At 38.6% G+C, this 26,979-nt stretch overlaps 2 protein-coding genes and 1 long non-coding RNA gene across 9 annotated transcripts in view; 2 read left to right on the top strand and 1 right to left on the bottom strand.

Annotated features, from left to right (window-relative positions):
* The window catches only part of LOC131335484 (uncharacterized), a 35,412-nt gene extending 27,006 nt beyond the window's left edge, over positions 1 to 8,406 (bottom strand). Inside the window, exons 1-4 of one of the 6 annotated variants that reach the window (XR_009202529.1) lie at positions 7,338 to 8,406; positions 6,992 to 7,244; positions 6,621 to 6,731; positions 3,638 to 3,792 (exon numbers count right to left, since the gene is read on the bottom strand). This is a non-coding gene — a long non-coding RNA (uncharacterized LOC131335484). Of the gene's footprint in view, positions 1 to 3,637; positions 3,793 to 6,620; positions 6,732 to 6,991; positions 7,245 to 7,337 lie in introns of those variants that run through there. The other 5 variants (XR_009202527.1, XR_009202531.1, XR_009202530.1 and 2 more) reach the window with 5 other exon arrangements.
* LOC131335481 (uncharacterized) lies at positions 1,126 to 11,699 on the top strand. Of its 2 annotated transcripts, none has more exons than XM_058370854.1 (5): positions 1,126 to 2,041; positions 3,497 to 3,953; positions 4,813 to 5,047; positions 5,579 to 5,638; positions 11,420 to 11,699. In XM_058370854.1, exons 1-5 carry the CDS (start codon positions 1,357 to 1,359, stop codon positions 11,582 to 11,584), a joined length of 1,602 nt encoding a protein of 533 aa, XP_058226837.1. In that variant the 5' UTR covers positions 1,126 to 1,356; the 3' UTR covers positions 11,585 to 11,699. The 2 variants fall into 2 exon arrangements, with proteins under 2 accessions (XP_058226837.1, XP_058226836.1); XM_058370853.1 differs by lacking the exon at positions 11,420 to 11,699 and adding an exon at positions 5,769 to 6,265 and having other exon boundaries at positions 1,134 to 2,041.
* Positions 11,700 to 15,933: 4,234 nt separating this feature from the next.
* LOC131335478 (uncharacterized) lies at positions 15,934 to 19,221 on the top strand. Its single transcript, XM_058370851.1, has 5 exons — positions 15,934 to 16,771; positions 17,441 to 17,897; positions 18,035 to 18,269; positions 18,646 to 18,705; positions 18,841 to 19,221. Exons 1-5 carry the CDS (start codon positions 16,054 to 16,056, stop codon positions 19,084 to 19,086), a joined length of 1,716 nt encoding a protein of 571 aa, XP_058226834.1. The 5' UTR covers positions 15,934 to 16,053; the 3' UTR covers positions 19,087 to 19,221.
* Positions 19,222 to 26,979: the final 7,758 nt, after the last annotated feature.

Here is a 26,979-nt window from a genome sequence, read left to right as displayed (position 1 = left end):
TTTGACCCAAACCCTTCCCCATTTTGGGTTTTACCCATTTTTTTGCCCAAATCTGAGACAACTTTTGCCTTGACCCATTTCTCCAATGGCTAGTTAGAGAAAGAGAGAAAGAGGGAGATGTTTAAAATTTGAGTTTGATGGTTGGATATATGTCTACCCAAATAGGTTTTTACCCAAAGTTTGACTCAAATTTGAGGAAAAATATGGTTGAAGGCTGGAGATGCTCTTAGTGATGATTAATAGGTTCCACACTGACTAAATCAATCCAAATTTTGTCGTGCTGGTTATGGGGTCGCGGGAGATAGAGGTGCAGGAGATGGAGGAGTGCGTTGCAGTTGGTCTGAGAAAGGTGGGGCGTGTTGGGGAAAGAGAGGAGGGATTAGGTGAGAAGATGTAGAGAGAGGAGATAGTGTATGTTAATCCCAGCCATTGAAATGAATGGTTGAGACCCTGAGTTAAAATCTGTGTTAAAACTTGTGTGGGTAGAACTGGCCCCTCTATATATATGTGTGTGTGTGTCCTATATTGTAAGCATTTCGTTATCAAGTCGCATTACAATGTCGTTGTCTTTAAGACAATATTCGCCCCCCACCAATTTGAGAGAATTTGGTGTGCACCGAGTTACAATGAAACCGTTTCCAAGATAAAATGAAGCCCAGTCTTAAAAATGTTGTCTAACTGCATCGTGCTCTAACGAAGAAAGATCCGAATACCTTTGAATTTGGATGTGTGTGTGTGTGTGTGTGTGTGTGAGAGAGAGAGAGAGAGAGAGAGAGAGAGAGAGAGAGAGAAGATTTAACCAAAAAACAAACCATGTTACCAATTCCATTATCAATTTAACGGAATTGGACAGAAAAGGTCCATTTGAATAACAAAAGATAGCTTTGGGAGTAAAAATGATTGTTTTTGAAAATTTGGGAGCCTAATAAAAATTGTGTGTAAAGTTTGGAGGGCATTTTGGCTTTTTTTCCTTTTAAAAATGTGGGCCTGAATGCTCCCGTGATACCATATAAAAAAAAAAAAAAAAGAGAGAACAAGAAATCTAGATCTTACCGGCTAAACAAATGCATAGTTTTGTCATTCCGAAGTTAAATCAATTAGAGATTAAATTATATACACCTGCGGTGTAAATATTTATTTTCTCCAAATCAATTACATTACCCCACGTCGTCAAAATAGTGGTTCCAATTAATAAAACATGATGACGTGACGCACTGTAATTGATTTGCTCTCCAAAAATTAATCCAAACTCGATCCGTCATAGGTATCACCAAACCAACCAACTTAAGCCTCCCCTCCATACATATATACAGGGAACCTATTCTGACCCATTGAGGATTGTGTGTTTGATCAAATATGTCTCAAGGAATGGAGGGAAGAATTTGCAGTGGGAGCTATGCTAAACAGTTGTTTTGGAGTTACCGATTCATCCTTCCGTTTTTGTTAATCACTTTCTGGGCTTGTGCTCCATTCTCTGTCCGGTACTACTCTCGGTGGTCTTCTCTCAAGGGTGTCAACGAAGCTTTCCTTGGCCGTGACCGAATGCGCAAACAAGATGATGATTGTGTAAACGCCGATCAAAAAAAAGAAGATGATCGTGTAAACAAAGCTGTATCCGAAGAGGAAAAGCCCGTAATTCCGAAGGATTTAATTGGTGAATTGAGAAGAAATAGTACTGCTGCTGGATCGATAGTTGGTCCATTCGATTCGACAGAAGACAGGATTCTGGAGAACAGATCGACGGGCGGCTGCGACGAGAATGGGGAGTTTGCGAGGGTGGTTCGGGGGAGGAAGTTTGTAGTGGTAATGCACGAGCTCACGATGACAGGATCTCCGATTACGATGATGGAGTTGGCGACGGAGCTCTTGAGCTGTAAGGCCACGGTTTCTGTGGTTGTTCTTAAAAAAAAGGGCGGCTTGATGGTGGAGCTCGAGAGGAGAAAGATCAAAGTTGTCGAAGGTAACGGGATTGTCAGCTTCAAAACTGCTGTGGAGGCTGATGTTGTCATTCCTGGATCAGCCGTCTGTGCTTCTTGGATCAGTAAGAATATTTTTCCGTATTCCTTTTTTTTTTTTAATCTCGTCGATGTTATCAACCATAACTAAAATTGAGACATTTGTTAGTTATGGTCCGCTAGTCTGTAAGCCTGGTCGCGTAGCAGCCTTTTGGGTGAGGTCTTGGATTCCACTCTTGTTGGCCTTGTGCACTTTTTAATGAAAATTTGAAGGGTTGAATGTTTCCGAAGTTAAGAATTTATTATTACTTCAAGGTCATAAAGGATCGAACCTAGCTTCGTCGTTGGTGGGTTACTCCCACATAGGCTTGTCAATGGGCCGGATCCGATCCGGATCCGACAGATTCGGTCCTGATCCGATCCGGATCCGACAGATTCGGTTCGGATCCGGATCCGATAAGACCTAATTCGATCCGGATCCGATAAGACTCAAATTCGATAGTAGTAATCCGGATCCGAATCCGAAAATCCGAATCCGATCCGGAAACTTTTTTTACTTCAAAAATTTTAGCAAAAACTAATAATATATTTTTCAAAAAAATACAATTTTTTTTTCAAAAAAAATATTTTCAGAAAAAAAATTTAAAAAAAAATAAAAATACAACTTCTTAAACATTTTTTTTTTCAAAAATTTTTTTTACTATTTTTTAAAAAAAATTTAAAAAATAAAGTTCGAATTCGGATTGATAACGGATTTAATCCTATCCGATCCGGATCCGTATTGAATTACCGGATTCGGATTATCATATTGACGTTATCGGATCCGGATCCGGTCCATTGACAGGCCTACTCCCACAGGATTTGGGCCCCATAGAGGTTAAAATTTGGAGTGGTGTCAACGATGCCTCTAGATCTTGTTCTCTAGTACTTCTCATCTACTGGTCACTTGCCTTTGCTAGGACCGGTAATTGTTATGACTCTTTGTTCTTTTCGGACCTCATTACAAATCTGAAGTCCCTATGCTCACGCCTAAGGGAAGGTTGTAAATTGCGCTCACCCTTCCTCCATGCATCCTCTTTTAGGGTGCATTCTTTTTAACTTCATTTTCTTTTTCGTTTTGTGTGTTTGTTCGTCTTTTTTTTAATTTTTATTAGATTCTCGTGATATTTTTGGATTAATCATCTATCTCGATGAGAGGAGAATTATGATTGAAAGCAAAACAAAATTTACTAAAGACGAAAAAAGTATCAAACAGTTGTCTTATTTGTCTTAAGTGTTGTCTTATTTGAATTTTTTCAACATCGGTCCATATAAAATTTATTTCCAGACTTGTGAGTTAAAAAAAACGCAGCCACTAAAAAATTGATAATTAATCCTCTTCCATAAAAATTTATTTCTTTCCCATATAGCATTACTTCCCGGATTGATGTGTAGTTGAAAACCTTGTAAAGTGGTGTCCTGTCGTTATAACTCTTCAAATGTAATTCTCTGGTGCCCAAAAAAATTACCCCACACTTGATTGAGCATTGTCATTGTTTCAGAGCAATACAGGGCTTATTTCCCGGGAAGCCAAAGCGAAAATATTGCGTGGTGGATACTGGAGAACCTAAGGCACTACTACGAAATATCGAGACATGTTCTAAACAGAGTGAAAGTGCTGATATTTCTGATTGAACCACAATCCAAAGAGTGGCTAGCTTGGTGCAAAGAAGACAACATCAAACTCGATTCTCCAGAGATTTTGGTGGCTCCTATTGGCGTAATTGATGAACTGGCTTCCGTAGCAGGGATTTCTTCTTCATCAGACACTTCATCTTCTTCTGGCCCTGAAGTTATGCTCGACAAGAGAACGAAGTTGAGAAAGGCAGTTAGGGAAGAGATGGGATTGAAAGACAGTGATGTGGTTGTGATGTGTTTGGGGAGCATTAATACTGTAAAAGGCCAGCTTTTGTTTCTTGAATCTGCTGCTCAAATCATGGTTGAAAAAGAACTTTCTAGGTATGATTCTGGCCCACTGTTTGCATACTTCTTTTCTAGAATAACAACGCGCACTCCCCACAACGACAACTTAGAAGTCAATGTGTTACTCTCTCTGTCCTATATAGTTCGTCCACTGCGAGAAACATAAATTTTGAAGGGGAGCAATTTTTAATTCATTTTTTCTTAAAAAGTTCGATTAGATTCTCACACCATCCCTTTTTCTCTATATATCTAAAAGATACTTCAGATCTTCCAATTAGCGAAATGCCTAGCCAATTAGCTATTCTATTGGAGACACCAAACAATTCTTCAGTTAGCTAAAATAGCCTAACATGCCTCTTTTACCAGCTTGTTGGAGTTGCTCAAATTGGCTTTTCTAAATTTATAAAGGCTACTAATTTTGCCACTCATTTTTTTGTTTACACCACTTCCCTGCAACTGTATTGAAAATACACTTGCAGAGGAGTACACTTGCAGGGGAGTGGCGTTAACAAAAAAGGGAGTAGCAAAATCATTTCCCTTTACAAAATACTATGTTAGACACGCAACACCTAACTTGTTGGAGCTGCAAAATGATTCTTCATCTAGCTAAAATAGCCTAACATTCTTCCGCTAGCTAAAATAGCCTAACAGACCTCTTTTACTTTTCTAAATGTATAAAATACCATGTTAGATACATGGCCTTTTCTAAACGTTAAAAATAATACCATGTTGCTCCTTGAGAATATATAAATAAATCAAATTGCTCCTTGGGATTAAAAAAAAGTAATAATACCATGTTAGACGCTTGACAACTTTTGACACTCGTTTCCGAGTTCATGCAACATAAATCAATCGCAACATGTTTTGATGACCCTGATGTTGTGATCTTTGACAGCGAAGCCAACATAACAGAAGTGGTATCTGACAGTGAACGAGTACTGCAGGAACAGACACTCAAAATTCTTATCGGTTCACTTTGGTCTAGGAGCACTGCTTGGAGTTATCTCGAAGCAATGCTCAGAATTATATATCAGCATCCAAACCTATCCAAGTCGGTGTTGTGGACTCCGACAACTACCCGAGTTGTTGCACTTTACTGTGCCGCAGATGTTTATGTAACCAATTCCCAGGTAATGGGGTTCTTCCTAGTTTTAACATTTACATAATGGTGATGATATTTGATGATCATTTTGTAACTTTCGTTGGTCTCAAGTAAATTGTCCTTAATGCATCAGTAGATTATACTACTTTTATACACATTTATGCACATCTACCCGAGTCTCGCTCAAGGATAGTTGAGTCGTCTTTCACCCTGATGATCACCATTATTATTTTTTTCTCACCTATGCTCACCATTATTATTTCTTTCTCACCTATAACATCTCTATTTTTTCTCTCACATCTCTCTCCCCCATTTTCACCGGTCACATATGGCTATTTATAGGTCCAAAGAATCCCAATTTCCTTACCGTTATTAAACTATGCACACACATCAGAGCACAATAGATAGCTCATTTCTACTGGAGCATCCAAATGAATCCATAAGCTAAACCAATTTCTAATATAGGACTGAGCTTTTTCTGTCTTCGATTTTATCTTTGGACAAGTAGATAAAATGAATTTTATTGTCTCTATTTACTAATAGTACGTTGACTGAACAGACAAAGTTTGGGGAAACATTTGGTAGAGTGACGATTGAAGCAATGGCATTTGGTTTACCGGTACAATTCCAACCCTACTCAGTTACACCATTGTATCACATCCTCGTGTTTATATAATAAATCGCGATATTGAAATACGAAATTCGTACCTTTTTTTTGTTATAATTCTTCATGAACGCATGTGCTACAGGTCTTAGGAACAGATGCTGGGGGCACAAAAGAAATTGTTGACCATAACAAAACGGGTCTCCTACATCCCCTGGGGCACGAGGGCAATCAATTTCTTGCTCAGAATCTTCAATTTTTGCTGGAAAACCCTATAGCGCGGCAGGAGATGGGGGCGAGGGGAAGAGAAAAGGTAGAGAAGATGTACTTGAAACGGCACATGCTTGAGAAATTAGCAGATGGTATATCCAGATGCATGACCACAATCTAAGTGTCTAATGCCTATGAACCATGGCTACTGATACACATCTACGATACGGATACGGATTCATGTATACATGGGTAACACAGATTCATTTAATATGTTTGAACTTTTTTTATGCAACTTTTTTTTCGTGCGGAAGGTTTTGGTTTAATAGTGGTTCTTTTTGAATTAAATTGAAGGCGTGTTAAGTAGGTGATGTAATGGCTTTGTTGTTAATCTTTCTGTCCATCTTGAATAGGCAGTACACTTCATATAAATCTTCTGTTCTTTCTCTCATCTCATTTCTTTGTGTGGTGAGCGTTTTAGCTGCGCTTCAAGCTTCGTTCATCTTGTTTGCTAAAATCTAGTTTATTTGATTACTCTTCTAATGCTAGGGTCTTTTGTGTTATTGTTATTGATCTAGACCATCATTTGTGTTACTATTGTTATTGTTTTGGAAAATTACAGAACGTTAAAGGTTCAAGCACCTAAGTCTTCTGCATCTCCTACATCTGAAAGAGGAAGGAGTGATGCCATTCAAATTATTAGAAAGAATCCACAATCACTTCTTTTAAAGAGGCAAACTTGCATATATAGATCAATCACACTCAACAGCTTATTTTGGCAAAATACTTGCGAGCTGTTCTGAAAGCTTCTTTCTGCTAATGCGGTAGATTTCTTTCTTTCGGAGGATATGCCATCAGAGTATGGCAACTACATTCCATTACATGAAGGCCCAATCTGCTAAAACCGTTCAAACCATTTTAGCAAAAACTCAATTCAAAAATTCAACAACAGATATAAATATGTTTAACTATGAATGATATTGGGAAAAAAGACAGTACTCCTACAGGCCACTAATTGGCTTTTACAAAACCATATCACACTGCCTTGTGATTGACATAAAGTGACGTTGAATCCCGACCAATGAAGATGTTTGGTAAGCTCTTGAAGGACTAAATTCTAAACAATGAATGCGATCACAGACCACAAAGAAAACACACCAGGCAAACCATGCATGCAACAGGACAGAAACTCTGAACTTTTGATGAGAGTGAGGATAGACATAGAGGTGGCGTACGTGAGAATGGAGGCCAAATTCTCAACGGTATCCCCCTGTAAAGGCACAGAACCTTTTGATCTAGATATTAACAGATCCGGAGGAACAGCAGAAGGAACACTCCCTCCAAGAACAAGTGCTGTTTTGGTCCGATTGACTCTAAGAATGGGTTCATCAGATGGCTCCATAGCCATGACCTGAGGAAATGAACCACTACTTCATAAGAATCTGTCGTCTGAGATATTCTTGTGAGCATGCTACACAATGAGCAGGGAAATTGTGGTATTCACCTTGAAGTAGATTATGTCATCACTGCCTATTTGCATCTTTCGGCTGCAAGAAACAAAGACTTGCAACTCCAATTGATGTCGTGGAGACAGAAAACATCACCTCTGGTAAGATATCGATCCTTTTCAAAGTACTTGTGCAATGCCATATCAATCATCGATCTCTTGACGATCTTCAGCCTCAATAGATGAAGTTCCTTCAAGAGATTCAAGGGTACCACATTCACGCGGGTATCTTCACAAAGGAAATCCTCACATGTGAAGCCTATCTTGGCAATTCAGCATAAGGTTTGTGTCTTAAACTGATGAACGAGAGACTTTGAAGCATGACACATGCACGCCAAGGTAAAAAATGCCAATAGAGGAGATAAATAGGCGCGCAGCTTCTCTGTCCAATGGAAAAAGGTGGGATGGGGGATGGTTATACGAAGGAAAGACAAGCATTGCTGTGGAGATCAGGTTAAGGGCAATTTATTCTCAAAAAAATATTCTTGGCTTACTGGAGGATCTAGAACGAAAGCTTGACCGATCACACATTGCTCATCTAAGTCACCCAAACTTGGTTAATCGTTTCTACACAAAAAATTATAGTTTATAAAGCTAGGAGTTAACTACTACTTCGTAGAATATTGATTAAGACCGAGATCATTCATGGGAAGTAAAAAGCTAAGTTACGGTACTTCAAATCAATTTCTAATTTAATTCGAAAAGTAAATAGAAGTTGGGTTATGATTTGAGTAAACTAAAACTTAACTCTAAAGTGATTAAAGGGTTTGATTGATAATTCCCAAAAATATGCTCAAGGCTCGTACTTCGTATAGGCTATCTCAACACGGCACGGATGTCTAATACTAGCGTCTTTTCTTTTTTTGTTATTCTTGACCATCAATTGTTTTGGAAAATTACACAACGTTAAAGGTTCAAGCACCTAGGTCTTCTGCATCACCTACTTTTGGGATGTGAAGAAAGGGGAAGGAGGGATGCCATTCAAATTATTTACTAGAAAGAATCCACAATCACTTCTTTTAAAGAGGCAAACTTGCATATATAGATCACACTCAACAGCTTATTTTGGCAAACTAACTGTGGCTGCGAGTTGTTCTGAAAGCTTAATTCTGCTAAAGCGGTAGATTTCTTTCTTTCAGAGGATGCCATTAGAGTATGGCAACTATATTCCTCTACATAAAGGCCCAATCTGCTAGCAACCTTTTGATCTAGAAATTAACAGATCCGGAGGAACAGCAGAAGGAACACTCCCTCCAAGAACGAGTGCTGTTTTGGTCCGATTGACTCTAAGAATGGGTTTGTCAGATGGCTCCATAGCCATGACCTGAGGAAATGAACCACTACTTCATAAGAATCTAGTGAGCATGCTACACAATGAGCAGGGAAATTGCGGTATTCACCTTGAAGTAGATTGTGCCATCACTGCCTATTTGCATCTTTCGGCTGCAAGAAATACAGACTTGCAACTCCAATTGATGTGGAGACAGAAAACATCACCTCTGGTAAGATATCTATCATTTTCAAAGTACTTGTGCAATGCGATATCAATCATCTCTTGACGATCCTCAGCCTCAATAGATGAAGTTCCTTCAAGAGATTCAAGGGTAACCACATTCGCATGGGTATCTTCACAAAGGAAATCCTCACATGTTAAGCCTATCTTGGCAATTCAGCATATAAGGTTTGAGTCTTTAAACCAATGGCAGACGTCTCACTTCCCTTCCCATTTGTACCCTCATCCACTTTAAGTTCAAAAAGTGATGCCAAAGTCTCTTTACCTTGGTGAACGAGAGACTTGAAGCATGATACATGCAAGCCAAGGTTAAATGCCAGTAGAGCAGATACATAGGCTCGCAGCTTCTCTGTCCAAAGGAACAAGGTGGGATGGCAGATGGTTATACGAAGGAAAGACAAGCATTGCTGTGGAGATCGGGATAAGGGCAATTTGTTCTCAGAATTTTCCTGTGGATGGTTAACTGAATAAATCATCAACAACCGGAAAATACCAAACTTTCAGTGTCTTTGTTGGTTAATAATTACAGTAACAATCTTACAAACGCACGAAGGAGAGAATAGAGTGTTCCCTCATCTCTATAGAACGAAGAAAGTAGAAAACTCTCTCTTTTCAGCAGCCATGATGTTCAATTTTTTGCATCAATAGACATGCATCATACTCAAAGAATAGAGACATTATATTTTAATTGGGATGTTTATAAAGGCGGTTGGTCAATTATTCACATTCTTTTTTCTTGTGTTGTGTTAGTTGCACTTGAGACCTCTTAAAGTAGCCTGATTGGGTTTGGTACACTTTATCCCACATCGCTCATCTCACTCATCTAGGACTTGGTTAATGGTTTTTTTGTTTCTGTACCAAAATTATAATTTATAAAACTAGGAGTTAACTACTACTCCCTAAAATATTGATTAAGACCGAGATTGCTCACAGGAGTAAAAAATTAAGTTACTTCCAAATCAATTTCTAATTTGATTCGAAAAGCAAATAGAAGTTGAATTTTGATTTGAGTTAAAGGGTTAGAAACCAAGAGAGAGAAGGGACTAGTATTTCGATTCAACCTCCCTTTGTAACATAATTGTTATGAGACATAGGGTTCATTTTCAACATATAACCACACCACCGTTAGAGTAGCAATTTCTATCGATAATCTCCAAAAATATGCTCTCAAGACTTGTACTCTGTACAGGCTATCTCAACACGGCACGGATCGTCTCACTGGATCACTGGATTTAACCAATGGCACGACCCGTCAAACGTCATATAGTCTATCTCAAAGCCTATCCCGAAACAATGAAGACGATTGTAAGACGGTGCTTGATATTATGAATATAAACACAAAAAATAAATCGGAAAAAGTGTTAAACTTTCATAAATACTATCAATCATCCAAAGTCAAAAAAATTAATAGTTGAATAAAAATCCTAGAAATCTAAACAATCACATTACTCGTAGAGATATCCTCGTTACCCTAACCGGAGCTGTTTAGCCGCTCATACTCCGAGATTGTGCGTCTGTGTCGGCCTCCTCCCCAGAACCCTTCATGCTCAGCCGTGTAATATCTGTATCTGTGAAGTAAAGAAATAATAATGAATTTCCCAAACCCATTAATCACAATTCCCCTTTTAACACTAATTATTTCCTTGGGCCTTAACAATTCTAACCTCGTGAATTACCCTGGGCCTCCACATTTAACTTTCTTACTTGGGCCCAAAAGCCGAGCTTCGATTCTCCAACATTTGAATCACCAGCCCATATTACATTTCGATCGAATTGAAATTTTTTTTTTTTTTTGAAAAGAAAATTGAATTTGATTTCTAGGTGAGCCATCACATGAAATAATTCTCAATTTAGCTCCATGTACCATTTAATTGCTCTGTAGGCCCTAAAACGAGCCATGTTCGGCTTTCTCAAATAAGTACTTAAAAAATAATGACTTATTAAAATAATGAACTTACAAAAATAAATTTTTTTTTTTGCAGGGTTTGATAGATTTCGCTGATATCTATCAAATAAGATCCATACTGTATATTTTTTATTTCAATAAACCTACTATTTTTAAGCTTTAAAATTGCAAATAAGTGCTTATTTTTTAAGGAGCAAAAGTGGAACGGGGCTTTAACACGCTAAAAGGACGTAACGAGCCTAAGTTGGGGGTACTTACGCACTTATTGATTAATATATTTTAGAAACTACTCCACATATTGCTTATTGAGTTTAGGTTGAAGCCTTCCAAGAAATCTAACATGATATTAAAGCTAGGTCCTCCTTAATTCGTAGCTCCACGTGAGGGAGAATGATAAGACTTTATTCCATTTTGCTCATCTAAGCCACCCAAACTTGATTATATTCTAGAATCTTAAGGTTAGTACTCCACCTATTGCCAATTGGTTTCAAAGTTGAAACCCTGCAAGAAATCTAACAGGGTTGATCATGTATGGTCACTATGTGGCAATGCCTAAGTTGTGCAGCAAATTATTGGGTAAATGTCGTCGGACAAGGATAATTTGCCGGTATCATAATGTTGGAAGTCAGAGCTTTTTTTCTTGTCAAATTTGTGGTGTAGGTATTTGGAATGATTGTTGGGGGCACAAAAGATATTGTTGAACACAACAAAACGGGTCTACTCCACCATTTAGGGTGCCCCGGAGCTCAAGTTCTTTCTGCGAATCTTCAATTTTTGTTTGAAAACCCTTTAGTGCGGCAGAAGATGGGGATGAGGAGAAGTTAAAAGGTAAAGAATATATACGTAAAACGGCATATGTACAAGGAATTCGCAAGGGTTCTATCCAGATGCATGGACAGAATCTAAGTACTAGTTATTAACTCCTCTGAAGAATGGATACCATAGAAGATACGATACACAACAGAGATACAGCGATACGATAAAATCTAAAAGTTCTGCAAATTCGTTTAGAAAACATTAGACAAACAAGTATTTTTATAATTTTTTCACACAGCAATACACATGCAAAAGTACAGGAAAGATAAGAAACCGTTATATTCTTCTTAATTAGTAGAATTGTTGTACACATTTTTCCTTTAGTTTGGTGGGTTAGTCCTCACCACACCCACCTGGACCACTAGAAAGGACTAGGTGTGAGAAGAGATGAGATCGATACATGTACGATCATTGAATAATTCACAAAAATTTGGTGCAAAATTAACAAATTCGAAAAAAAAAATTGAATAAGGGCAAAACATGCACTTTTTTTAAAAGTAAAAAAAAAAAAGTGCTAGTGGAACGGGGCAAATGTTGTGGTCCGCTGCTTAATTGGGGTGGAGTGTTGTGTCCCTAACATTATTTCTTGTGGAATTGAGAAGCACTTGGAAATTAACACAGTATCAGAGGGGATCAGAATAACTTATTCACGGCTCCTCCGTGAATAAGTTATTTACGGGCAGTGCACAATTTCACCCGTCCGTCTCGGCAATCAATGGTTGAGATATGTTTTTAAACTTTAATATAAACCAGTAATAAATATCTCCGACCAGTAATAGTTTGTTTTTAATCCGGACCGTCCAAAACACTTTTGTACGCGCGAGATTGAGCGCCGTAAAACTTAGTTTATGGAGCCTCCGTAAAAAAGTTTGGGATGTTGACAATCAGATTAACTGATTCAGGTCAACTAGGAAGTTTTGTCACCTGTGGTTATTAAATTGTATAAGATAAGATGCGTTGCATATAAGTTTTAAGAAAGCTTGATCGACAAAGAGAGAAAAGGCAAAATTTCACTTAAACTTTTGTAATGGTTAAGTTATCGGTTATCACGTATTGAAATTGAAACCAAAAGTAGTGAAAGAATTAATAGGTAGGAATTAATCCAAGTTTACATGTAATAGAAAAGACACTTATATTAGGGGTTCAAATATGGAAAAAGTGATTATAGAAAAACATCCATGTGACATTAATTCAAAATTACAACAGATTTCCGTAAATCATTGTATTTTTATTTTTATTTTTTTTTGAGAAACGAAATTAAGTAATTTCATTCATCCATAAGGTACAAAAATGAAATCAGCGTAATATAACAGTTAGAAAAAAATAATCATTGTATTGTTGCATCCAATTTTATTTTCAAAAAAAAAAAAAAAAACAGAGGGAATGTGGAAAAAGAAAAAAGAAGGAATCAATTGGACACTTACCCAAAAGGGAAAAAGAAAAAAAGAAGCAATGATTTGGATGGTGAATTAAGAAAGGTATAAATTCCCCTTTCAACTGTCATGTCATGTTAAACAGTTAAAGTAAGGAATTATCACCTGTGGTTATTGACTAGAAAATACTCTTTCCGTCCCGATTTGTTTGTCCATTTTTCCTATTTGGGACCTCTTACAAAATTGTCTATATGTTTCAATTTATAATATTTTTTATATGCAATATGAATCTTGTTTGATGGATCTCAATTAGATTTAAAATGTGATATTTTCGAAATTATCTAAAACATTATAGAATGTGAGATATAGACAATTTTTTAAAAGATACGTATGTCAAAATTGAACAAACAAACTAGGAGGGAAGAGTATTTTGTAACGTCAGCCAAAGATTTAGATAGTATGTTTGATTTGTTCTTGGTGAAAGTACCACATTTTTTTAAATGTGTTAAAAATACCTGACGTGATTAATAAGTATGCAAGTTTCAACAGTTGTAAATTTAAGTAAATGGATTTAAATATGTTTTATTTATTCTTGGTGACAGTACTGTATATTTTAGAACCAGTAAGTCTATGGGTACAGCAGATTGGTACAGATTTTGTGCACATATTTTCTGTGAGACCCACTCCGGGTTCCACATAAATGATTCAAGTCAATCATTAAATGTAAAACATTTTTTCAAGGGCTCTCGCAAAAATTCAGCTCAATTCGATACTTATAGGTGTTCAATCCAATCATCTAATTTTTCATTTAGATTTTAGGATATGAGAAAGTTAGATGATTGGATCGAATATTTATAAGTATCGGATTGAGCTGAATTTTTGCGAGAGCCCTTGAAAAAATGTTTTACATTTAGTAAACGGTTCGGATCATTTGTGTGGAACCCGTAGTGGATCCCACAGAAAATCTGTGCACAAAATCTGTACCAATATACTGTAACAATAGACTTAATTACTGTTATAGAACTGACATACCCGAGGTGATTAATTAAATTATACGTAATTAAATTGAAAAAAAATGTAATTAAATTATCGAAGTCGAACACGATTCTCCAATTGGAGATGATCCATGTAGCGTAATCGTGAGTTTCAGAATAATCATTGGGCCCAAATCATCCTTAAGATACCATTAACATTAAATTTTTTGGCAGCCCAACATAAATAAAAATATAAAAAGAATTGGAGATCTGTAAAAGTAATTTATGAGATTATAATTTTTTGAGTTGTTTTAATTTGCTGACCCTGAAAGTATGGTACTCAAAAAAACAAATCAGTTAATACGGGGAAATTTTATCGTTTTTTTTATTTTATTTTAAACAAAATGAATAGTTCATATTACACTATTCTATTCATAGTTTACTCCGTTAAAAGAGTATGACACTGTCGTCTCACAAAGTATGGAAGCATGAATAATTAAGTAACGGTGGCCGTCACCCGAACGGTTTTAAAAGCTTATTTATTGGACTAGCAATTTTTATTTTTTTTTTTTACTGTCGAACTTTATCCATTCGTCGCCTCTAAGTTTTTGATTACTAGAAAACTAAATTGTAGGACTTCCTTCCTACAACATTAGTTGCAAAAAGATCATCGACTAAAACAATTTGAAGAGTTAACTTTTTTTTTTAAAAAAAGAAAAATGTTGACTCTTTTGGGTTCAGTTATCACGGAGCCTTTTTTTTAGAAGAAAAACAATTTGAAGAGTTGACATTGCTATTAGTCTCGGAAACTAAATTTCATACGCCGTACCATTTTGGACTCGAATAAGAGGTCAAATTACAATGACAATGTTGAAGCTATTAGGTGGAGAGATCTCAATATTATACTAAGTGATCACCCATTTCAATTCTGAGAAATGTGAGGTCTGTCCATTATAGGACTTGCTCTCTATATTGACCATGGTATTCTCCATTGCTCTTATTGCTAAACATTAGATTTCTATCCACTTCATGCCTAGTTTTTAAATAGAAACAATTTCGAATAATCAATTATTTGTGATGCATGTCTAGAAGATAAAAAAAAATTCCAGGGATAAGCAGAAGTTCCCGATTTGTCTTTGATAACTGCATTTAACTATCTTCTTGAAATAATACAGATCATTCGAGGTGTAGGCTCTTTTGGGGTCAATTATCGAGGAGCCTTTTTTATTCTGTCTACAGTTGTGCAGCGTACATGGATTGTAAAATTTTAAAATGTGAGGCTGAATGCGCCCCGCTCTAATACCATAAAAATAAAAAGGGCAAAGTCCACTTTGATCCTATGTGGTTATTGTCATGTGCGGATACCCACCTCATGGTTCAAAACTGACCACATAACCTACCTGTGGTTTTGAAAATGTGCGGATATACCCCATGCTGTCATGTTTTTTATCCATATTAACGGACACAACATTAAAAGACCGATTTACCCTCATCTTGTCCCTTAATTCTTCTTCTTTTTTAAATTTAACCACATCATCTCCTATACAAAAAATTAAATTCAAACTGTTGATATTATAAATTTTGACGATTACTACATCTATGCCAAAATTCAAGTCAATCAAAAAATGAAAAGCTCATGATCGAATCGATTTTATTATGAAATTAAAATTTCAAATTTGGATTTTCTAAAAATTAAATCACTGGGTTATTGATGCCTGATCGAGATGATTTTTAAAAGAGATACTCTATTCTTCATTTAATATATTATGAACGACTCAGATTACATTTTAAAGACGTGTGAGATACACCTCCATTAATATAGATGAAAAATATGATGGCAGGGGATCTATCCGCATATTTTCAAAATCATAGATAGGTTATGTGGTCAGTTTTGAACCATGAGGGGGTTTCCGCACATAGCGATAACCACCGGGGGTCAAAATGGACTTTGCCAATAAAAATAAAAAAACTAGAGAGAGAACAAGGACTCTATATCTTACTAGCTAAACAAATGCATATTTTTGCCGTTCTTTAGTTAAACTTAATCCAAACTCGATCCGTCCTACGTATCACTAACCAACTTGAGCCTCCCCTTCAAGCATATAGGCAACCATATTTCACCCTTGGAGGAATGAGGATTGTGTCTTTGATCAGAGGCATTAATTCCAAAGGAATGGAGGGAAAAATTTGCATTGGCAGCAATGCTAAACAGTTGTTTCGGAGCAACCGACTCATCCTTCTGTTTTTGTTAATCACTTTCTGGACTTATGCTGCATTCTATGTCCAGTACTACTCTCCGTCGACGTCTCGCAAGGGTGACAACGAAGCTTTCCTTGGCCGTGAAAGAATGCGCAAGCAAGATGATCGTGTAAACAAAGCTGTATCCGAACAGAACCATCATAGACAGTGCGTAATTCCTAACGAGAATCCTTCGGTTGTCTTGAGTGGAAAAGGTTTAATTGATGGATTGAGAAGAAACAGTACTAGTTATGGATTGGTAATGGGTCCATTTGATTCGACAGAGGACACGATTCTGGAGAAGAGACCGACGGGAGGCTGCGACAAGAATGGGGAGTTCGCGAGGGTAGTTCGGGGGAGGAAGTTTGTAGTGGTGTTGCACGAGCTCACGATGACTGGAGCTCCGATATCAATGATGGAGTTGGCGACGGAGCTCTTGAGCTGTGAGGCCACGGTTTCTGTAGTTATTCTTAACAAGAAGGGCGGCTTGATGGCGGAGCTTGTGAGGAGAAAGATCACCGTGGTCAAAGATAAAAAGATTGTCAGCTTCAAAACTGCCGTGGAGGCTGATCTTGTCATTCCTGGATCAGCTGTCTGTGCTTCTTGGATCGGTGAGAACATTTTTCCATTTTCGTTCTTTTTTTTTTTACCTCGTCAAGATTGTCAAGGTCCGCTAGCTAGTGTGTAAGCTTGGTTGTGTAGCCGCCTCTTGGGTGAGGTCTTGGATTCAACTCTTGTTGGCCATGAGCGCTCTCTAATGAAAATTTGTCGGGGTCGAATTTTTCCGAGTTAGAAAATATATTATTTCAAGGTCACAAAGGGTCGAACCTAGCTTGGTCATCTGTGGGTTACTCCTACAGTCCTACAGAATTTGGGCCCGAAGAGATCATAATCTCGAGTCGTGTTAACAATTCCTTTAGATCTTGTCCTCCAGTTCTTGTCTACTGGTCACTTGCTTTTTTCTGGGCCCGATAGTTTTTTTTTTTTATTTAAAAACAAGGCCCGATAGTTGTTATGGCTCCTTTGTTCTTTTCGGGCTTCATTACAAGTCGAGAGTCCCTATGCTCACGCCTAAGGAAAGGTTGTAACTTGCACTCGCCTTTCCTCCATCCTCTTTTATTAAAAAAATTGATATTTAATCCTTCTCTATACGAGATTATTTCTTTCCCGTAGTATCTTTACTTCCCGGATTGATGTGTAAATGAAAACCTTATAAAGTGGTGTCCTGTCGTTATAACTGTAATTACACCATACTTGATTGAGCATTGTCATGGTTTCAGAGCAATACAGGGCCTATTTCCCGGGAAGCCAAAGCGAAAATATTGCGTGGTGGATAATGGAGAACCGAAGGGAGTACTACAAAATGTCGAAACATGTTCTAAACAGAGTGAAAATGCTGATATTTCTGATTGAACCACAATCGAAACAGTGGCTAGCTTGGTGCGCAGAAGACAACATCAACCTCGATTCTCAAGAGATTTCGGTGGCTCCCCTCTCCGTAAATGACGAACTGGCTTCCGTGGCAGGGATTTCTTCCTCATCAGACACTTCCTCTTCTTCTGGCCCTGAAGTCATGCTTCACAAGAGAAAGGAGTTGAGAAAGGCGGCTAGGGAAGAGATGGGATTGAAAGACAGTGATGTGGTTGTGATGTGTTTGGGGAGCATTAATCCTGGAAAAGGCCAGCTTTTGTTTCTTGAATCTGCTGCTCAAATGGTGGTTGACAAAGAACTTCCTAGGTATGATTCTGGCTCACTGTTTGCCTGCTTCTTTTCTAGCTAGAATAACAGCACGCGCTTCCTGCAATCACAACTTAGAAGTCAATGCGTTAATCCCCACATGTGTTGATGACCCCTGATGCTGTGATCTTTGACAGCGAAGCCAACATAAGAGAAGTGGTATCCGAGGGTGAACGAGTACTGCAGGAACGGACGCTCAAAATCCTTTTCGGTTCGCTTTGGTCTAAGAGCAACAAGCAGGAATATGTCGAAGCAATGCTCAGAATCATATATCAGCATCCAAACCTATCCAAGTCGGTGTTGTGGACTCCGACAACTACGCGCGTTGCCGCACTTTACTCTGCTGCAGATGTTTATGTGGCCAATTCCCAGGTAATGGGGTTCTTCCTAGTTTTAACATTTACACAATAGTGATGATATTGGATGATCATTTTTTAGCTTGTGTTGGTCTCAAGTAAATTGTCCTTGACGCATCAGTAGTAGAATAGACCCCAGCCTTTCACATACTTTTATACACTTCTATATACATCTACCCGAATCTCGCTCAAAGATAGATAGTTGAGCCGTTTTTCATCCTGATGCTCACCATTATTATTTTTTTCCTCACCTATTACGTCTCTATTTTTTCTCTCACATCTCTCTTCCCCATTTTCATATATGGCTATTTATTGGCTCAAAGAATCCCAATTTCCATACAAATCTCTATATTGTATTGTCTCTGTTTACTAATAGTACATGGACTGAACAGACGAAGTTTGGGGAAACATTTGGGAGAGTGACTATTGAAGCAATGGCATTTGGTTTACCGGTACAATTCCAACTCCACTCAGTCTCACCGTTTTATCTTGTCCTCATGTTTATATAATATAAATCACCATATTGAAAGACGAAAGTCGTAGCTTTCTTTATTTTATTTTTTTAATTTTTTGAGCATGTTGTGCAGGTCTTAGGAACAAATGCGGGGGGCACTGCAGATATTGTTGACCATAACAAAACAGGTCTCCTCCATCCCCTGCAGCGCCCGGGCAATCAAGTTCTTGCTCAGAATCTTCAATTTTTGCTTGAAAACCCTTTAGCGCGGAAGGAGATGGGGGCAAGGGGAAGAGAAAAGGTAGAGAAGATGTACCTAAAGCAGCACATGCTCGAGAAATTAGCAGGTGCTATATCCAGATGCATGACCACAATTTAAGGGGTTGTTCAGACAAAAAATTAAGCCCGGCTTATTGGCTTAACCTAGAAAAAGCCAAGGTCGGCACCCAGGGTGGGAAATGATGTTGACAGGCTTTTTGATAGTTTTGATCTCTTCTCATACCAACAAAATTACAATAATGCCCTTACACAATAATTGCAATACAATGGAATGTTTCCAAATAAGAACTTTTGTCAAGGTATTTTGGTAATTTTCCCTTCTGCAGGGGGCCTACGTAGGATGCTCTGTTCCGTTTTCAGTGTGGCTTTTTTAGGCTAGTTTATTTAGCCGAAGCAATGTGGCTTTTTTAGCCTAATTTAGCCCTAATTTGGCAGGAAAGCTGGCTTAATTTTTCAACCAAATAGCCCCTAAGTATCTAATGCCAATGAACCATGGATATCGATACACATCTACAATGCCGATACGACTATGCGAGAAATTGTTGGAATGGAATTTAGAATAAGTGATTATGTTAAGTACATGGGTAACACAAATTCACGTGTTAGGTACATAGAAAGAGGCCAAGTGTGTTTGATGTATATCCGGCGTACATGTATTATGTATCTTCATAATACAGAGGTTAATATGGTTAATTTGTAGGAGCCTAGAAGTACGTAAGACCACTCTATAAAGGGTCATTGGACTGCCGATAAAAAAAAAAAAAAGGGTCATTGGACATTTTTTATTTAAAAAAACCTACTATACTTTAGAAAACGTATAAAAGTATATTGTGAAGAATGCTTATTTACATGGTCATTAGTCAATTTTAGTTTTCTTTTTGATCTTTTCAAGAGCAGAAATGCTACTCCACCGCTAAGTTCCACCCCTCCACCCACCGCTCGCCTAAGTGAGGTATGTCCCACCTATTTTTACGAAGAAAAAAAAAAAGGAAAGAAAGAAAGAGATAAAGGCAGAACAATATCAACGCTTCAACCTTTCAATCGACGCCCTCCTGCTCCCAGCCACCGGCTTCCTCAGCTCAAAAACCAAGTCATCTCTCTCATCGCATATCGCCACACCAATTCCAACCAAATCCACCATCTCCTCGCTCACCAAACCCATGCAGTAAACCCTAAACGTCGTTGCATCCGCACCACTGCTCGACCCCTCCCCGTATGGCCTCGCAAAATTATCCCTGTACTAGTCCCACTCGTCCCCCGACATCTAATTGATCTCGGCCGCGGAAGAAGCACCAACACCATCCCTTCCCACGGAAGAACTAGTTCAAAAACAAGGTTGGTCGGGTATGGTATGAGGCAGTGCCTCAAATTATTGGGTAATTGAGACACCCACCTGTCTCAGTTGGTTAAGGCGGTTAAGGCTTGGGGTTTGCTCTTCAGGTCCCTAGTTCGAGACCTGTATTATTTTATTTTTTTAAAAATTCAGAAATTTTACAAAAAAAAATTCAAATCGGATCGGATTTGGATTTTCGGATCAGATCCGATTTTTTCGGATTCGGATTACTTCTATCGGATCCGAGTTTTGTCGGATTCGGATCAAATCTGGTCCATTGGTCCATTGACAGGTCTAGCTCATTTCTATTGGAGCATCCAAATGAATCTATAAGCTAAACCAACAGAAAATTACCTCAATTTTTATTTACCTCCAAGTTATTTACCTCCAAGTACAACCTCAGGATGAAGATTACCCTTTTACTCTTTACTAAATACAACCATCATCTCCCACCTCCACCCCACAACCACTTTCGACCGACGACCACAAATTTGCAATGTTTTTTCTTCCGGCCGGCGACCACAAATTTGCAATGTTTTTTCTGGCGACTTCAACAAATTCACTGTGTTCTTCCAGCGACTTTCACAAATTCAGCGTGTTTAAGGTGACTTTCACAAATTTGCAGTGTTTTTCCAGCGACTTTCACAAATTCGCAGTGCTTTTTCTGGCAACTTTCACAAATTCGTAGTCTGAAAAAAATCGCTGTGCTTTTCAGACTGCGAATTTGTGATTTTCATTTTTTCCGGCGACTAAAAATCTCACAACATGAAAAGAAGGGAAATCTAATATATACAAGTATACGTATACAAAATTTAGTAAATAAATTTTCAGTACCAAATGGAGTATTCCCCAACCGTGTCAAGACCCAGTCCGACTGAGTGGACTCTCCGACTCTTACCTCATTCCTGCGCCGTGGTTCGTCTCTCCGGACTGTACCGACTGTGCTCGTGACTCCATTCATGTCCCAGGAACGTCTTCGCGGCATCCAAGCTCGGAAAGTACGTCGGCTCCAGAAAGATCTGAGCCAACAAATCTCTCGAATCGACGGTCACGAACGCCTGATTTCCTTTAGCCTCCAAACTCCCCATCATGAGGCCGCCATGGTCAATTCCCTCGCTTCTCTGTTCCGGAGGTGCCGGCGACGGGGTGGCGGCCGGGGCTGGACAGGAAGCGCGTGGTGTCGTGGAGGGGTGGAGGTAGAGACTGCATCCGATCGTCGGAGATACCACTGTGTGGAGTCCGCTAGATCCGCAAGGCGAGAAGCGAGATAGAAAGAGTTGCAACTGGAGCAGGAGAGAAGGGCTTTTTTGGGGTGCGTGCATTTTTAGAAGTGACCTGGACTTGCACAAGGATTGTGTCCAAAATATGGACCGGCCCGTAAAAAGCCCCTAAACCAATTAGATATAGGGCCGAACTTTTTATGTCTTCGCTTTTATCTTTGGACAAGTAAACAAAATGAACTTTATCCTCGTTTTGTTTGGTTGATATTTTAGTTTAGTTTAGTTTAGTTTAATTTAGATAGTGGGTAGAGAGAGAAATAATGTAATGATTGAAGAAATGAGTAATGATTAGAGAGAGATGATAAAGTAATAATTAGAGAAATATGATAATGATTGGAGAAAAAATGATAATAATTAAAAAACAAAACAAAAATGGTAACCGAACAAAGCCGTCTCTGTTAACTAATAGTGGACTGAACAGGAGAACGTTGGGGAAACATTTGGTAGAGTGACGATTGAAGCAATGGCATTTAGGCTGGGTTCCACAACGCCCATAATTTCTTATTTTTTGTCCAAAAAGAACCCTGTTCCAGAAAGTCTGTCTTCTTATTTTTTTTAAAAGTAAGACCATGTAGGGGCATTTTGGCTGGCTGGCTGTTTTCATTCCTCCAAATGGCCTCTTCACTCTTTCCCCATCCATGTAGGGGCATTTTGGGCATTACACAAGTCACCTAATAAGAAAAGGGCTTATTATTTGGGATTTTTGGAACAAATGTTCTTATTTTTGAAAAAGAAATGTCAAAATAAGTACTTATAAAATAAGAGGGGTTCCGGAACGGGGCCTTAGTTTACCGGTACAATTTCAACCCTACTCAGTTACACCGTTGTTTCTCATCCTCGTGTTTATATAATAAATCACGATACTGAAAAACAAAAGTCGTACTTTTTTTGTCGTTGAAATTCTTCGTGAGCGCATGTGCTGCAAATCTTAGGAACAGATGCTGGGGCACAAAAGATATTGTTAACCATAATAAAACGGGTCTCCTACATCCCCTAGGGCGCAAGGGCAATCAAGTTTTTGCTCAGAATCTTCAATTTTTGCTTGAAAACCCTATAGCGCGGGAGGAGATGGGGGGGAGGGGAAGAGAAAAGGTAGAGAAGATGTACCTGAAACGGCACATGCTTAAGAAATTAGCAGGTGGTATATCCAGATGCATGACCACATTCTAAGTGTCTAATGCCTATGAACCATGGATACTAATACTATGATGCAGATACGGATTCATGTAAACATGGGTAACACATATTCATGAATACATGAACTTGGAAAAGAGTTGTGTTTGATATTTTTTTTATGCAACTTTTTTTTTTTTTTCCCCTTCTTGCGCAAGCTTTTGGTTTAATAGCGGTTCTTTTTGAATTATAAATTGAAGGTGTGTTTGTAAGTAGGTGATGTAATGGCTCTGTTGTTAATCTTTCTGTCCATCTTGAATCGGCAGTACTACAAGTCATATAAATCTACAATTACAACAAAGTATACAACCAATAAAATAAGATGTTGGGAAAAAAGACAGTCCTACTACAGGCCACTAATTGGCTTTTACAAAACCATATCACACTGCCTTGTGATTGACATAAAGTGACGTCGAATCCCGGCCAATGAAAATTTTTGGTAAGCTCTTGAAGGAGTAAATTCTAGACGCTTTATTGCAATCACAGACCACAAAGAAAACACACTAGGCAAACCATGCAACAGGACAGAAACTCTGAATTTTGATGAGAGAGCGGATGGACATAGAGGTGGCGTACGCGAGGATGGAGGCCAAATTCTCAACGGTATCCCCCTGTAAAGCACAAAACCTTTTGATCTAGAAATTAACAGATCCGGAGGAACAGCAGAAGGAACACTCCCTCCAAGAATGAGTGCTTTTTGGTCCGATTGACTGTAAGAATGGGTTCGTCAGATGGCTCCATAGCCATGACCTGAGGAAATGAATTACTACTTGATAAGAATCTGTTGTCTGAGATATTCTTGTGAGCATGCTACACAACGAGCAGGGAAATTGCGGTAATTCATCTTGAAGTAGATTATGTCATCACTGCCTATTTGCATCTTTCGGCTGCAAGAAATACAGACTTGCAAACTCCAATTGGAGACAGAAAACCTCACCTCTGGCAAGATATCTATCCTTCTCAAAGTACTTGTGCAATGCCATATCAATCATCTCTTGATGATCTTCAGCCTCAATAGATGAAGTTCCTTTAAGAGATTCAAATTTCAAGGGTACCACATTTGCGCACAAAGCAAATCCTCGCATGTGAAGCCTATCTTGGCAATTCAGCATATGGTTTGAGTCTTAAACCGATGGTCCTTCCCATTTGTTTCCTCATCCACTTTAAGTTCAAAAAGAGATGCCAAAGTCTCTTTACCTTGGTGAACACAAGAGACTTTGAAGCTTGATACATGCAAGCCAAGGTTAAATGCCAGTAGAGGAGATACATAAGGAGCACAGCTTCTCTGTCCAATGGAACGAGGAGGGATGGGGGATGGTTATATGAAGGAAAGACAAGCATTGCTGTGGGAGATCGAGATAAGGGCAATTTGTTCTCACAAAAAATGTTTTTGGCTTAATGGAGGATCCAGAATGAAAGCTTGACCAATTCTCTGTACGTTTATATAGTATATCATGTTGGAAAAATTGGCCGCTGCAATTCTGTACTGTTGGCGAAATCTCCACCGAATCTGAAATACGCTTCGAATCACGACTATGTCGCTTTCCTAAAGACAGTATTTGCCCCCACCAATACCGGTATGCAAAGGGTTACAACAAACCTGCCTTCAAGATAAATCGAAGCCCGAACTTGAAGTTCTTTCCGTTTTCGTTTGCACTAACGAAACGGACAGAATATCTGCTTGAACGAATACAAGAACCGAGAACCACTGTGTTCTATTTTCTGCAGCAAAACAGAACGCAGAATGAATGCTAGAAAATATAGAGAGAGATGTGGGAGAGATTCGGATTATGTGTGTATATTATGAACACTGGATTCTGCTAAGTAGTGGTCTATTTATAGGCCACTACGCACCCATTGAGAATGGGTATGCACCCGATCTAATCTGACCGTTGGATCGGATCCTACGGCCTAGATCGATCAGTCACACCTAGTCACACCGAACTGGTGTGCTGTTTCACTCACACCCAATCGGATTTGATCCAATCCGTTGGATCGAGCCCATTCGCAGCCGACGGCTAAGATCGCAACTCTACGAACCAACGCACCCGTAGGCTCGAGTTGCACCCGATCGGAACCGCTCCGTGTGACTCACTTGCCACGCGTGTGACACGTGTCATCCACGTCAGCGTCACCTTACTGCCAACTCGCAATAAGAAATGCTAAGTGCAAAGGGCGCCACTAAAGCGCCACAATGCACCACAGCGCGCGCGCATGCGCGTGCGTGTGTGAGTGTGTACCGGCTCTGCCGGTATGGTGCGAAGCACCAAAGGGCTGCACCACACTAGATCATTAGTTACTTATATTAGGAATGTTTCCTAATATATACCACTCCAACATCTCTCAGCTTACCAATGTGGGACAAAGCTCACAAAGAGGAAAAACAAGCATTCTAAGGAAACAAGGAATTTTACAAAACCAAAAACGACGACTCTTTTATTTTGAAAATCTCCAACATATCAAGTTATCAACATTCTTCACAACTATCTTGAAGTGTTACAAAGAAGGGAAACAAAAAAGTGCAGTCGGTAATTTCATTTATACAGACATAAACACAAGAAAGCTTGCCTGAGGAAAAATCAATCAAAACTGTGTGATTAAATCATCGACAACCGGAAAATATCAAACTTTCAGTGTCTTTGTTGATTAATAATTAACAATCTTACAAACGCACGAGGAGAATAGAGTGTTCCCTCATCTCTAGAACGAAGAATGTAGAAAACTCTCTCCTTTCAGCAGTCCTGATGTTCAATTTTATGCATCAATAGACATGCATCATACTCAAAGAATAGAGACATTATGTTTTAAAGTGGGATGTTTATAAAGGCAGTTGGTCAGGTATTCACATTCTATTTTCTTGGTTGTGTTAGTTGCACTTGAGACCTCTTAGAAGTAGCATGATTGGGTTTGTTAGACTTTGTCACACATCAGTCACCCAAATTTGGTTAATGGTCTGTCGTTTCTCTACAAAAAATACAGTTTATAAAGCTAACTACTACTCTGTAGAATATTGATCAAAACCGAGATCGTTCGCGGGGAGTAAAAAGCTAAATTACGGTACTTCCAATCAATTTCTAATTTTTGAAAAGCAAATAGAAGTTGGATTTTGATTTGAGTAAACTAAAACTAAACTATATATAAAGTGATTAAAGGGTTTGATCGATAATTTCCAAAAATATGCTCAAGAGTCGTACTTCGTATATGCTATATCTCAACACGGCATGAATTGTCTCACTGGAACAAACGGCACGACCCGTCTTATGTCATATAGTCTATCTCAGAGCCTATCCCGAAACAATGAAAACGACGATACGATTGTATGACGGTGCTTGATATTATGAATATAGACATAAAAGATAAATCGGAAAAGTGTTAACTTTCATAAAAACTATCAATTATTCAAAGTCATCCAAAGTTTAATTGTAGAATAAAAATCCTAAAAATCTGAACAATCACATTACTCATGGAGATATCCTCGTTACCCTAGCCGAAGCTGTTCAGTCGCTCATACTCCGAGATTGTGCTTCTGTGTTGGCCTCCTCTCCAGAACCCTACACTGATGCCTTGTTTCTTCATGCTCAGTCAGCCGTGTAATATCTGTAAAGTAAAGAAATACTACTCCTTTTTCTCTACTGCCGATGTACCTAATTCCCTTTTAACACTAATTATAATTATTTCGACAACCCCTCTCTCTCTCTCTCTCTCTCTCTTCAGAAAATGAAATAAAATCCTAGCCGCCGCCGCTGGGGAGGCCTCCCCGCTTGGTTTTCTACTGGCTGATTTGGGTTTCCCCCATATCAGTTCGGTTTTGTACCAGTTTGGTTTCCCCAAATTTGGTGTGGAAGGGAATGTGGGCAAATAATCCTGCTCTGGTTGAGGATTGTCCGATGATGGTGGGTTGATTGTGGTCTCAATCTTGCTCCGGTGGCTGTCTTTGGGTTAAGATTGGTTTGATGAAAAGGGATTTCTTGTTTTTCTTGCTTATTCAGTGATTAGGTTCCGTTCCCATAGGTGCTTAATCTCTATTACGGTGAACGGCTCTATTGGTCGAACTTCGTGTGTCGACTCTTTGCAGTATATGCTTATTTCTCGGTGATAGAGTTTAGGTTCGTTCCTGAAATTCATGTTTAGCCGATATCTTTGTATTTTCGGTGGATTCCTCCGTTGGGCACTTTGTTATGAAATGAAATTTGTGGTGACTTATAAA

This window comes from Rhododendron vialii, chromosome 8a (genome assembly GCF_030253575.1).
Source record: "Rhododendron vialii isolate Sample 1 chromosome 8a, ASM3025357v1".
Lineage (NCBI taxonomy): Eukaryota > Viridiplantae > Streptophyta > Magnoliopsida > Ericales > Ericaceae > Rhododendron > Rhododendron vialii.
Note: the sequence above shows the minus strand (reverse complement) of the source record. Positions and strands in the feature narration are given on the sequence as shown.